The sequence below is a fragment of the Mustela nigripes genome, chromosome 1 (assembly GCF_022355385.1).
Source record: "Mustela nigripes isolate SB6536 chromosome 1, MUSNIG.SB6536, whole genome shotgun sequence".
Taxonomy (NCBI): Eukaryota; Metazoa; Chordata; class Mammalia; order Carnivora; family Mustelidae; genus Mustela; species Mustela nigripes.
Window position 1 is genome coordinate 180,600,102 of NC_081557.1, and position 14,548 is coordinate 180,614,649.

Here is a 14,548-nt window from a genome sequence, read left to right on the forward strand (position 1 = left end):
CATCAGGCTCTCTGCTGCACAGGGAGTCTGCTTCCTCCTCTCTCTCTTTCTGCCTGCCTCTCTGCTTACTTGTGATCTCTGTCATCAAATAAATACATAAAATCTTTGAAAAAAAAAAAAAAAGAAGTGTCTACTAACTGGCCTTGTTATATTGCCTGAAACACAAAAAGCACCCAAAAATGTTTACAGTTGAAATAAAAATTAAAAATTCAAAGGGTACATGTTAATTCTGCACAAAATTAAGAACAAATGAAAAGCAAGTGCAAGTTAGCTAACTAGCACAACAAATAGATGATAAGTACGAACACAGTCTCCTCAAGTCCTACATTACTTACAAATTAACAAGAAGAGGAAAGGGAGTAGGACACAGCTCTCTTTATATCATTTGAAACTGAAATTCACTCTATGCAAAATCTAGTGTAGTCTCTGAATGATATTAAGAGTTGGGTCTGTGTTGAGACCATATAAATACTTTGTAACTCACTACTGGGGCAAATGAAAGCTAACACACTTACCTGAGAATATTGGCAATAGTAGTCTCATATAAAATTGTATAAAATATTAGCTTAAATATGTTTTCCATGGATCTGTCATCCTCATTATACTATTCTAAGGTGATATGCTCACAATTATATTAATTATTGATTAAAAGAAGTCTCTCCATGGCAAACGTTATTCACAATCATAGATTTATTTTGCCAAGAGATGATACAGCCTAAGAACACAAATCCTTCAAGAGGGGTTTACATATATGGACTATAAAGAACTGATGAAATATAAAGTCAATCTAGAACCATTTCCCCCACCAAATATTCTCAGGTGTCATTAACAGAATAGGAGACTAGATGTCTACAATACTGATTTTAAAAGGTACTTGCTATGTTCTGAATCAATTAAGACACGGGGACCCAGACAAATGCCAATATACAGCCTACACCATGGAGACAATAATAACTCTGTCTTGTTCGAATGTCGTCCAAAAGCTCCGACTAATTTTCAGGGGAGTGACTTAAATAGCAACAGGCTTGAATAAGAAGAATTCATTGGGCTCCCATGATTTACATATAATTACGTATTCAAGAAGAAAAATAATAAAACCTACTGTCAGAATGAAGTTAGAAACAGGTTTAGGGCTTCTGTCCTTAAACGGAAAGCATGTCGACGTGGTGTATGGGATGTATTCCTTCAGTACTGGATGCGAAGAATAATAAAATAATGCTGACTGCTGCTCTTTCTGAAGCTAAATTCACATCACCCGCCGGAATTCACACCTTGGCGCCCCACCGTCTGAGTGCAAAGCTTATAAACATTCTGAAATTTTCTTCATCGGGAGGCAACTCTAATTTTTAGCCAACCTGGAGTGCTGAACTTGGAGCAGTGCTTCGAGGGTTTTTTTTACTCGGGTTGAATTTCTTTATAGCAGCGATGAAAGTTAAATAGGATAGTTAAAATACCGTGTCAGCCTCCAGATGGCCACAACACGCACACAGGCCTCCAGGAGGCTTGGTGGCACAGTGAGGAGGGAGCTGGGGGCTTCCAAGGACTGATACCACGAGTACTCTCAAGTTAGCACCGTATTTAGCCACAGGAAAAAGAGACTTTTGAACACTTCAGATCATTTTAAAACATAATCGCTTTTGTAATCAACAATTTCAGCTACAGCTAATTCTAGAGGTCTATACAGTATAAAGAAAAAACATCTTCTTAAACTGATACCATGTCAGACACAAGTTTTGGTACCTTTTCATCTTTTTCAGTGAATGTCCCACCATTTCCTGATTTCTTGTTGATGGCCTGGGCTACACCAACAACCTGGAATAGGAGAAAAAAGTGGTAATTTCATTGGCTGTAATTATTGGTATAAATTCACCAAAATGTGTTTATAAAGGAATTTCTATGTGTGCTTTAAAATAACAATAAGCTATGAAACCAAAACAAAACCCCTCAGCATTTGAGTTAGTTATCTATCATACATCTTTTTTTGCTCCTAAGAATTCGAATGTTGTCAATTTCTTGGGTCCCACTATTTTTGCTTCTGTAATTTCACCCTGCTTTGTGAAAAGAGTTATTGGCAATCACATTTTAAGTGAATATTTTTCAAGATTTTTGGATACAAAATAAACCATCAATTTCTATCACAATCAAAATAAATATAAGATAAACGCTTTACATTGCCTTTAAATTTATTATTTCAAATGGGCTAAAAATGTTCTTTTACTAAAAATGAAACAGGACCCTGTGGCCAATTAGGGTAAAAAATAATTCCTAATGTAATGGGGGTATTCCAACGTCTTTTGAAACCTCTGACCTTAAAAATTATTTTGCCTTCAATAGATTTGGTTTTGGGAGAGGTGGTTTCCTTGAAAAACCACAAACAGGAATTAGCAGGCTGAGTCTTACTTCAAATGGATCAAAGATAAACTATATCTTGAGAAGACTGGACTAAAACTCTGTCTGAGAATATGTTTTAAGTTTTCACAAAAGGTTTAGCAACACTGCAAGAATTTTCTCATCTTTCTGTATTTTACTTACCTGTGTACCAACTTCAGTTGGGTTACTACCTTAGTGTTTTAAAGGCCTTCAAAACTTACTTTTTTCAGGGCGCCTGGGTGGCTTAGTGGGTTAAAGCCTCTGCTTTCGGCTCAGGTCATGATCTCAGGGTCCTGGGATCAAGCCCCACATTGGGCTCTCTGCTCAGTGGGAAGCCTGCTTTCCTCAAAAACTTACTTTTTTCCTCTTTCTTTTATAAATTCTACTCTCTCCCTGCTTTTGTGATTTAACATCAGTAGAATAAGCTATTATTCCCTCCATGAAATCCTTGGTTTTTTATATATATTGCTCCTCCTTTTTTTTTTCCTTAGCTCCTTCTAAGTCCCTTGGCTCTAAGACTAGGATATAAAATTCCCTGTTAGAATAGCAGAGAAGGAAGGGGAAATGGATTGCCTGATGTAGTTTCCTGGTCATCTCAACACCTTAACTCCAGGCACCATGCAGAGTAAAGTGATGTTTAAAAAAAAAAAAAAGAATTCTCCATTTATCCTATACTTTTTTAATTGTCCTTAGTTCAACTCTCCCTTATTTTTATACTCTCTTTAGCTCTTCAAAATGGCTAACCGATTTCTAGATGCTCCAATCTCAATGACTAAATGCATACAAAAACTTCTGTCTAAGGTAAAAAACACCTGGATTGCAGATGTAGTCACTTGAGTATAAGTGACAAGAGGCTCTTGAGGGTCACAGGGTCTGATATACAGTGGTACCAGTGTAATTTGGTTATTTCAAGTGTTTATTCATTCACCCAACAAATATTGAGGTGCCTACTATGTATGGAGGAATGATAAAAACTGGGAGGAATCTACTCTGAAGGAGGTCAGAGTCAAGAACTGGTGTCATAGGGTAGCTCTATTCTTAACATCTTGAGGAACCTCCATACTATTTTCCAGGGTGTCTGCACCAACTTGCACTCCCACCAATGTAAGAGGGTTCCCCTGTCCCAAGATCCTCGCCAACATTCGTTGTTTCCTATCTTGTTAATTTTTGCCATTCTAACTGGTGTAAAGTGGTATCTCATTGCGGTTCTGATTTGTATTTCCCTCATGGCTAGTGGTTGAACATTTTTTCATGTGTCTGTTAGCCATTTGTATGTCTTTTTTAGAGAAATGTCTGTTCATGTCTTCTGCCCATTTTTTGACTGGGTTATTAGTTTTTTGAGTGTTGAGTTTGAGAAGTTCTTTATAGATCTTGGATATCAGCCCTTTGCCTGTAATGTCATTTGCAAATATCTTCTCCCATTCTGTGGGCTGCCTCTTAGCTTTACTGACTGTTTCCTTTGCTGTGCAGAAGCTTTTTTTTTTATCTTGATGAAGTCCCAAAAGTTCATTTTTGCTTTTGTTTCAGTTGTCTTTGGAGACAAGTCATGAAAGAAATTACTGTGGCTCATGTCAAAGATGTAACTGTCTATGTTCTCCTCCAGGATTCTGATGGATTCCTGTATCATAGTGAGGTCTTTTATCCATTTTGAGTTTATCTTTATCCAGCAACTGTACTACTGGGTATTTACCCCAAAGATATGGATGTACTGAAAAGAAGGGGCACATGCCCCTCAATGTTCATAGCAGCAATGTCCATAATAGACAAACTGTGGAAGGAGCTGAATGGATAAAGAAGATGTGGTACATATACACAATGGAATATTATTTAGCCATCAGAAACAATGAATACCCACCATTTGCACTGATGTGGATTGAACTGGAAGGGATTATGTTAGGGAAGTAAGTCAAGCAGAGAAAAATAATCGTCATAAAGTTTCACTCATGTGGAACATAAGCAATAACATGGAGGACCATAGGGGAAAGGAGGAAAATCCAAAGGGGGAGAAATCGGACAGGAAATAAACCATGAGAGACTATGGATCCCAAAAAACAATCTGGGGGTTTCAGAGGGGAGGGTGGGGGAGGGGGTAACAGGTGATCGGTATGAGGAGGGCACGTGCTGTTATGAGCACTGGGTGTTATACTTAACTGCTGAATCACTGAGCACTATATCAAGGACAAATTATGTACTATATAGTGGCTAACTGAACATAATAATAATAATAAAAAGAACAGGTAGAACCTAAACGAACACTTAAAGTGCATGGAGTGATCAGTTTGATGGTACAGATACCCACAAACTTCTAAGAGACTGAAGAGGTCACATAATATGGTCAAAGAAGCAGCTTCTCAGAAATGATAACATTTGAGTTTTTATTTGTCTTTAATAAATGGTTTTATAAAAGAAGACTTAAGTTTTACATCTTCATTTTAAGGAAGATACGTATACAAACTGTTAAAAAGACTCTGAAACAAAAATTCTCAGGTAATTATACAGTATAGAAAAGTATGTATTGATGTGCTCTATGTACCTGGAGCTGATTGAGGTAAGTACTATGCAAGAAAGGAAAGAGAAAGTTCCTGCTCGTTCAAAAATATAAAGACACAGAAAGCTAGCTGTTTATTAAATGGTCACCAGTCAAACTATGTTGGCATTTTAGTCGATCATGATGTCACCATAAATTGACAGTGGGATGACAATCAATTCTAAGTCTTAAAAGAAATGAGGAAGATCGGCTGTGTTACATATTTTCTGGAATCAGTTCTAGTAGAAGTGGTACTGATGGTCTGTTTAGATCACTAGAGTCCCTTGAGAATGAGGGCAGAGCTGGTGCGGGCCCAAGAGTACACTGTGGTCCAAGGCTGCGGCTACAGATACCCTAAACCTAGTCAGTGACCTGTGGACCCCCCAGGGTGGGAGGGGAGAGCTGGGAGAAGGGAGGAGATGTTGTAGAGGTGGGTCAGTGAACAGAACCAAAGCGTGGCCTGTTCCCAGTGGGTCTGCAGCTACTCCATTTAAGAAGAACACTTCAAACAAGGCTTCTTTGTTATACTTGGATGATCCCTTCAGCTCTCCCTTAATTAGAACTTGCAGGCCAATTTCAACTTTGGTTTCAATCTGCATGTTTGGCACTCAGGACCGTTTATACGGTAGGCATTTTTCTAACTATGGGCTGAAAAGTTTTCTCTCTGGTTGAAAGAACAACATCCTTGAAACCAGACTAAATATCAGCCATTATTCACAATGTTCAACCAACCCAACAGTATTCACACGGTTCAATAACAATTTTCCATTCTGGGGTTTCTTTCTTTCTTTCTTTCTTTCTTTCTTTCTTTCTTTCTTTCTTTTTTTAAAAGACTTTATTTATTTATTATTTCAGAGAGGGACAGAGAGAGATTGAGAGAACAAGTGAGAGGGGGCAGGAGAAGCAGACTTCCTGTGGAGCAGGGAGCCCAATGCAAGACTCAATCCCAGGACGCTGGGACCATGACCTGAGCTGAAGGCAGATGCTTAACCAACTGAGCTACCTAGGATGGTGTGAGGGGCAGAGGAAGAGAGAGAATCTAAAGCAGATTCCATGCTGAGTCCAGAGACTAAAGCAGGGCTCAGTCTCAGCACCCTGAGATCATAACCTGAGGCAACATCAAGAGTTGGAGGCTCAACTGACTGAGCCACCCAGGTACCCTCCTCCTTCTCCTATAAATACTAGTACCCGATGTCCTTCATCTCTTTGAACACACTTAATTTTGCCTCTAAGTTCGTCTTTAGCAGGGACTGTTTTGCATGGGAGTCCCATGTTTCCTGAGTCATGAAGTGTCCATGCACAATGACTTCCTGTTTGTCTTGGCACTGTCCTGGGGCTGTGATTTTGAACCCCATACCAGTGTATGGTACAGTCTTGTGCTCTTATGGTTCACAGGCGTCTCTTCTTTCTCTCACAGCAGCAGACAGGAGGCAAGCTTCCTTGAGGCTTTCTCTGGCTGCTGGGTGGAGTTTGCTAGGCTGTTTCATGAATGGAACCACTGCCCCACCCTCTCACTCCCACAAAGTGGATACATGCCCTGGCCTGCGGATACTATCCCCAGACATTCATCTCCCTCCTGAATCTCAGACCTCCGTGACCCCATCTGGCCAATACTCCATGCTCACATTTCTTATCTTGGGTTCCGCTCTGTTTCTGCCACCTGGGGGTTTTCCCTTTCAGGAGCTCATCTGCAATTTGTAAAACTGTTTTTGGTGAGATTTTATCTTCTACTTTTTGGCAGAATTGTGGAGGGAGATTCTTCTGCATCTATACAGTCTGGCAAACTGACAAGTCTTGTTTATAGGCTTTAAAACCCACTTTGTACCCTGTGAACACCACATCTTTACTATATTTGGGATTTTTTTCCCTCCTAACATTAGAACAAGATATTTACTTTTAGGCAATGTCATGGAATGAGGATTTCTAATGATGGATTTTTTATCCTTTCTGGTAACCAAATATTTCTCTAATAATTTTACAGATTTCAGATATTAGAGGTTAATTTGTTTAACATACAAATAATTAAATAAAATTGATTTTAAAAAATAGGCATGTTAGTTATTAGACCAAGTTATTAGACCAAGAAAATACATCTAATATATAACATGTGCCTCTATCCCTAGATAGATGGGTGATATTTTTAAAATAGCACTGATAAAAACAGGTAGAAAGAGGAGAAAAGACACAGTGTCTGTCCAAGGTCACATAATTCAGTAAAAGACCAAAAAGAGTTTAATTCTCTGAATTTCAAGGATCCTAAGCAAAACTAGCACCCTCTGCCCTCCTTGCACTGATCTTTTTCCTCTGTCATCTATTGCTCCTTTAAACAAATTAGCTCTTTGTCTTCAAGCAAAGTAACTGTTAACCATAGGTTTTTTACATGTCAATTTTGAAAGGCAGCTTTGATGACAAGTATATGTCAGACCTCACATCTGAGAGGCAAAGTCCCTGAACGTATCAGCTTCCGCACCGGAAAGCCCGGTCACGCTACCTACCTGCTGGCTACCTGGGCCCTCACACTCCTGTACTCCATGCTATTTTTTTAAGCACAAAGAAGCTTCTGTTTTCTATTTTACTGGCACTTTCCACAGCATAAATGGATATTATGTCCTCACAGGGTCAAGTGTTCTTTTAGGAATGCAAAGGGCAAGACTTGACTCTTGCTGAGTGAACAGTGTGGAATGTGACAGCTGGTCAATTCAGGGGCAAATGATCATTGCCACAGTAAGCAATTTCTTCTTCAATAAGCAGCTGCCCCAGACACTTACTGAGGCCATACATCAATCTCAATACACCTCCTCATTCCCAGTTCCAAAGGATACTCAGCATGGAGGCTAAAAGCAAGGGAGGAAAGGAAAAGACTCTACAAATCTTAGCTATCCCTCTCTCCCATCCATGGAATATCTCTATCTATAACCTGAGCTGACATCTTACTTCACCAAGAAAATGAGAATTTAATATGTACAGGAGCCAGTGGAGAAGTCTCCCCAGTGCTCTACTGAAACTTTTTCATAACTCGGTCATTCATTCAACAAAAAATATTTTATTCAACAAATAATCACTGAGTCCCTCATGTATCATTTTTCTAGGCTATGAAGACCCAGTAGTGAACAAAATCCATGTCCTCATGGCCTGACATTCTAGTCAGAGTTTTAGGCTTGGAAGAAAATCCCACCTGTACATGGCCTTCTCCTTCCATTTCACAAGAGAGCAAACTGTAAGTGACAGGGTTGGTATGACCAATCAGGGCTTTCTCATCTCTCTTCCAAATCCTAGGCAATTATCAAAGCATGGCCATAGTCCATGTGGTAGGTAAAATAAAGTGCCCCAAAGATGTACTCATCCTAGTCCCTGGAACCTGTCAAAATGTTACCTTAAATGGCAAAAGGAAGCTCTCCAGATGCAATTAACTTAAGGATCTGGAGATGGGGACATTATCCGGAATTATCTGGCTGGGTCCAACTGTAATCAGAAGAATCCTTATGAGGGAAAGCAGGAGGAGATAGAAGAGTCAGAGTCAAAGATTTGAAGATGGTTTGCTCCAGGTTTTAAGGAGAGAGGAAGGGGCCACAGACCAACGCATGTGGGCAGCCTCCAGAAGCTGGAAAAGGCAAGAGAACAAATTCTTCCCTTGAAACTCCACACAGGAACACAGCCCTGCTGACACCCTGATTTTAGCCTAGTGAGAACTATTTTAGACTCTGGCATCCCAAACTATAAGATAATACTTCTGTGTTGTTTTAAGCCACTAAACTTTTGGTAGTTTTTTACAGAGGAAATAAGAAACTAATACATTCTGTTAGAATCATTCATTGCCTTTTCACTTTTCCTCATCCCATACTGTATCTTGTGTTTCACCATCTAAATCCTCACTTTCTTTGAAAGCCTTGACATCTCAATGCTAATTGTTTTTCCTCCTTCAGTTGACCTTTGACACTTATGCCAAATTTATCTTCTTGGGACACTGCTTTGCACAGACAAATTACCTCTTTACTCAAAATATTTTAATGTTCCACCCATCTACAGGATAAAAATTGATGACCAATTCCACACCCCCAATTTGAACTAAGGTCGCTTCAATGGCTCTCTGAATTAGAAGGCTACAGTGACCTTGTTCACATCATTCCTTGAAATATTACCTTCCCCTTTCTCTCTTGAGGCTGAGCCTACAAAAAACTTCTGTTCAAACCCTTCTGAAATTCTGTGTGGCAGCTGGGTATGCCATACATTTCACAATGAGGTATTCTCATTTTTAACCTCATTTCCTCTACTCTCACCCTGGCTCTCCAACTAGATTGCCTTCTAAGGACATGATTTATATCTATGCCTTATTGTAGCATCAGTACTTTGCTTTGTCCTGAATGCACTAAACGCTTGATAGATAGTTGCTGTCAACGATAATGGGAGAAGGGAGAGAGGGATCAACTATTTTTTAGGGTGATGTACTTACTCGACAATTCATATTCGAATAACAGTTAACTATATCTGCCCATTTTCTTTCTCTGCCATTTGCTTGATATTAAGTGATCTCTCCACATCTAAGAACTTTATGTAGCAGTAAGAAGTTTATGCTTTTAGTAAGCCTTTGGCTATGGAGCTGGAACTTAAGAGCCTAGAAAGATTTTGGGAGAGTGGGAAAGAAAAGCTTAAGATCGATCGTTTTAACACTGAATTTTAAAAATACAGAAAATCACAGAGAATAAGATAGTAAACATCCATATCTCTGTCGTTTACAACAGTGGCAGTGTGGGGCTTTTTAAACACGATTTGTTGGGCCTCTCCCCCCAGTTTCAGATTTAGCAGATCCAGGTTAGGGCTTGTGAATTTTTATTTCTCAGAGCTCTCAGGTGATGCCACAAGCTACCAGCCCAGAGACAAAAGACATTTTGAGAACCACTGATAAAGAACTGCTATGTGTTAATATTTGGGGATATTCCCTTTTTAAAATTAAATTAAGAAAATTAAATTGAACTTTTTCCTTCCAGCCCCATTCTTCTTCCTCCTGCCCTTCCTCCCCGGAGTCAACCTCAAAACTTTCTTCTTCCTCCTGCCCTTCCTCCCCGGAGTCAACCTTCAAAACAATCTGAGGGTTTTGAAGGGCCAGGGGGAGGGAGGTTGGGTGAGCCTGGTGGTGGGTATTAAGAAGGGCACGTATTGCACGGAGCACTGGTGTGGTACATAAACAATGAATTCGGTACACTGAAAAGAAATTAAAAAAATAAAAAATTTAAAAAGAGAGAAATATATGAATCTATAAACAAGACATAGTACTTTCATCTTTCAAAAAGGTGGCTCAAACCAAATCATATAATATGCCTAGTTTTGCAACCCATTATTGTATTCAATGTTGTTTTTCTTTTTCTTTTCTTATTTTTTTTTTAAAGATTTTACTTATTTATTTGACAGACAGAGATCACAAGTAGGCAGAGAGGCAGGCAGAGAGAGAGGAAGGGAAGCAGGCTCCCCGCTGAGCAGAGAGCCCAATGTGGGGCTTGATCCCAGGACCCTGAGATCACGACCTGAGCTGAAGGCAGAGGCTTTAACCTACTGAGCCACCCAGGCGCCCCTCAATGTTGTTTTTCAATCAGTATCTATAGATCTGGCTCATTCATTTTATATATAGTGTCATACTACATACCAAATTTTGTTCATCTAATCCCCAAATGACAGATGTTTGAGTTGTTAGCAATTTTTTGCTATTAGAATAAAACCATCTACAACAAACACTTCTATTGTACACATATGCAAGAGCTTCTTCGGGGAAATCTTCAGAGGGATTACAGAAGTTATACCTTTACCAGCAATGCTTACGTGTTTTGTCAACCTTACATTCTACGCAGCACCTGGTATTAGCAGGCTTTTACATCTTTGTCCTTCTAGCGGCCATAAAACTGTATCTCACTGTTGCTCCAGTTTGCATCTTCCTGATTACTAGAGAGAATAAACAACTTTTTAAATTTTTATTGCCTATTCTGGTTCTCTTCTTCTGTGTTGCCTATGTGTATTTTTTCCAGTTTTGACCATTTTGTTGTTGTTTGGCATTTACTAAGAAATCTGAAAGTCGAGGGTTGATTTTTGAAGTTTGGGGAGACTGACTTTATTTGGTTGTGCTCCAGTTTATCCACGTATATGTAGAAGCACCACTGTTCCCACTGTTTCTCTCAAGAGCTGTGTATGGCTCTTCCAAGGTTATAGACAACACAAGTATGGACACAGAAGTGGGTGTTTTTAGTTTGTTCTCCTGGCCTGGGAGGCTAGGAAGAGGCAGCCAAGTTGAAAAGAAGCTTCGAGGAAGTTGCAAAATGTAAACAGCTACTGCCTAGGATAACTGGCATTGAAATACATGATTAATGGCCAATATCTCTAAGATAGTTAAAAATCTATTCCTAGCCAAAAAAAATTCACAATGCTAAAAAGTTTGCCATTTAAAAAAGGGAGAAGGAAAGGCCTGCTGTATTACAGGCGCTTTGTATCTGTTAATTCATTTAACCTTTGCCACAACCCTTTGAGGTGAATATTACAACTCTCATTTCATCACAGAAGTAGTGGATGTTCAGAAAAATTAAATAGGAGCCCCAGAATGTGCAACACAGATGCTCTGCAGGCCTGATCCCTAACCTGCATCTTTCTACTGCTCCTCCCAGCAGGAAAGTGAAACCTGCACGAGTATAAAATAGATTCTTAGGCATGATTCTTAAAAGAATCATGAAGACCAGGGACTTTCCAGTACATTCAAAGGCTATATACAAATCCCATATATATGCCTATCTTGCTAATGCATATTTTTACCAAAAAGAATGGAATAACTTCAAAATTATAACTTTTAAGAAATATAAACAAATCCAAAATGGCAGCTAAAAGTCATTTTTACTTCCATCGTAAATCTTTTTTTTTTTTAAGATTTTATTTATTTATTTGACAGGCAGAGATTACAAGTAGGCAGAGAGGCAGGCAGAGAGAGGGAGGAGGAAGCAGGCTCCCCACTGAGCAGAGAGCCCGACGGGGGGCTCGATCCCAGGACCCTGGGATCATGACCTGAGCCGAAGGCAGAGGCTTTAACGCACTGAGCCACCCAGGTGCCCCTTCCATCGTAAATCTTATGGCACATCTTTATATCCAAGAATCTCTTATGCAACATAAAAAGGTCCTATATTTCAAGGATATATAATGCACTCTCAAAAATAAGCAGAATCTTTAAAAACAAAACACAACAATAACAACAAAAAAACCCGCAGAATTAACCTCTGGTAACAGAAATCAGAACAGTGTTGCCCAAAAGTTGTGAGATAACTTAATTGGGGTGTTAGTTACACAGATGAACACGCATTTGTTAAAACTCATCAAATTGGACATTTAGATCTGTGTACGTCACTGTATATAAAGTTTAACCCACTTTTCCAAAACTATTCAAAAGTCTTAAAAGTAAATTTATAACTTCCGATGGTATATGCAAATGATGGTCCAAGTACTGAGTTCCCCGCTGTCCTGGCAATGGTAAAGCAGGCAGAGGTTCTGACCATTTGCTCTGTGCTGTTAGGCAGGATGGATGTTTCCCAGATAGGGCCAGGACAAATCCAGCCTCTGGGGGTCAGTAGCTGTCCTGCCTTGGGAACATCCAGTGGGAGAGGTGCCAACCCGAGACTGGGTTCCTTCCAGCCAAGGGGATGCTGGGCATAATTCTTGATCCTGATGTTTATTCTCATCCCTTTGCACACAAAAAATTCCTCTTCCCTGCCAAATGCTAAACTCTGGGCCTCACTAGCTTTTAAGCGTTGAGGTGAAGGTCCTAAATCTAGAACCCTAGGAAGCTTTTGCCTTCTTCTTAGACATTTCTGTCCCTTGGGATATGGAGATTTGGTCCTGAGACGAAGCAGCACATGGCCATTGTGCAAAGTCTCCTTCTGTGCCCTTTTAAAAACATGCCAGAGACACAAAGGTTACATAGCAGAGAAGAGCCTGCTGTCTTTCCCACGGCAGGGTACGCTCAGCATTTACTGTCATTTAACTTTTCCATTCCTCCATGTGTCTGGCCTCCCAGCACTCTATAAAGGGAGGAAACAGACATTTTTCTAAACCTTTACTAGGAGAAGAGCTCTGTGGTGGGCACTGTCACATTCCTTGCCTCACTAGGATCTTTAAAAGCACCCTGTGTGTTTGCATTTCATGTTGAAACTTTACAGATGAGTCACCTAAGGCACAGAGAGGTGAAGAAAATTGCTCAAGGAATTGCTGATTGGAAGCCAGCAGCATGCAAGACTAAGTCGTTTTTGCTACAAGTTCTGAGTCTCTCTTTCAAACAGCCTTTGCCCAATTGGGACTAAGTCCAAAACAGCAAAAAATATTACATACCCAATATATATTATATAATTGGAATTTGTATCAGAGTAAACCTAACACTGTTTGTGCCCACCTTTACACATGGCATTGCCAAAAATGACTTCAGAGCCTTGGATCTATTTAATAACTGAGATTTATTTTCAGGGCGGTGTTCTGCATTCTGCCAGTGGCCGGTGTGCAAAGCCCAGGCTTACTCCTGGATGGTGTTGTTGGATTTGGACTTTGTTAAACCAGGGTCAACTCTGTTCCGGCTCTGCTCACACTTATAACAGGTCACCGTCTCTACATCTTGGCAAGATGTTGCACTCCTAAGGCTTCCTGATAATTACAGGGTAAAGTGGCATGCCCACAATGTGCACTAATACAAACAGAAGAGAAATAACACAGCAGAAGTGGCAAAAGGCAAGCTTGGTGCATCAAAACACTATGTAGGCTGAATCTCATCTACAAGCTAGAGATGGCATCAAAGATTTTGAGAGAACATCTTCTCCATTAGAGCTGAACTGAGTGTTCAGGTGAGTTCTCTCACCTGTACTGGTCCAGCCAAGTACCTCATGGCCATCAGCTAGACAGTCACATCATTAGCTCAAGGGAGTCAGGGTGAAAAGAGTGTATGTGCCTATTTATCATCTCTTTTTACATTCAGCAAATCCTTCACATAGAGAATACAGTCTATTATGTCATCAGAGCCAAAACATAATTTTATTCTGTTTTCTCCTTCAAATCGAAAATGAGCCTGAGAAGGTAATCATATATGAAACCTCAGATGCAGACATGTCTCACGAGCAAAACTCTGAACTGTAGGTGTCACCAGCAAAAAAAGACACGTCCTCCTCCACACAGCTGTGCCAAATAATACACAAAGAAATTAACAGTATTTGGAATCATTGCTTGCAACTCTGTATTTTACTATTAAATTATTCCAGTCCATAATTTGCATTTTCAAAAACTAAAATTGTAAAAGCTTTTCAGGTACAACCATTAATAAAGATGAAAGATGGTAATAACTTCATGGTAAGAAAAATACAGCCTTAGAATAAAAACGATGTGTGTGGATCTAAATTCCAGCTCTGCCACTTAGAAGATATAGAATGTTGAGGAATTTCTGTACTTGACCAAGTCCGTATTTCCTCTTCTAAAATGCGGATGAGAGACCCGGGTGGCTCAGTCGTTAAGCATCTGCCTTTGGCTAGAGTCATTATCCCAGGGTCCTGGGAGGGAGTCCCACATCCGGCTCCCCACTCAGCAGGGAGTCTGCTTCTCCCTCTCCCTCTGCTTCTCCCCGTCCCCTGCTTGGGCTCTCTCTCTCTCAAA

General features: G+C 39.9%; 1 protein-coding gene across 3 annotated transcripts in view; it reads right to left on the minus strand.

Moving 5' to 3' along the window:
• The window catches only part of PDE5A (phosphodiesterase 5A), a 148,365-nt gene that overhangs the window by 85,804 nt on the left and 48,013 nt on the right, over window positions 1-14,548 (minus strand). For all 3 annotated transcript variants that reach the window (XM_059377866.1, XM_059377880.1, XM_059377875.1), the window contains exon 4: window positions 1,741-1,812. In XM_059377866.1, coding sequence (XP_059233849.1) covers window positions 1,741-1,812 — 72 coding nt within the window. The remainder of the gene's footprint in view (window positions 1-1,740; window positions 1,813-14,548) is intronic.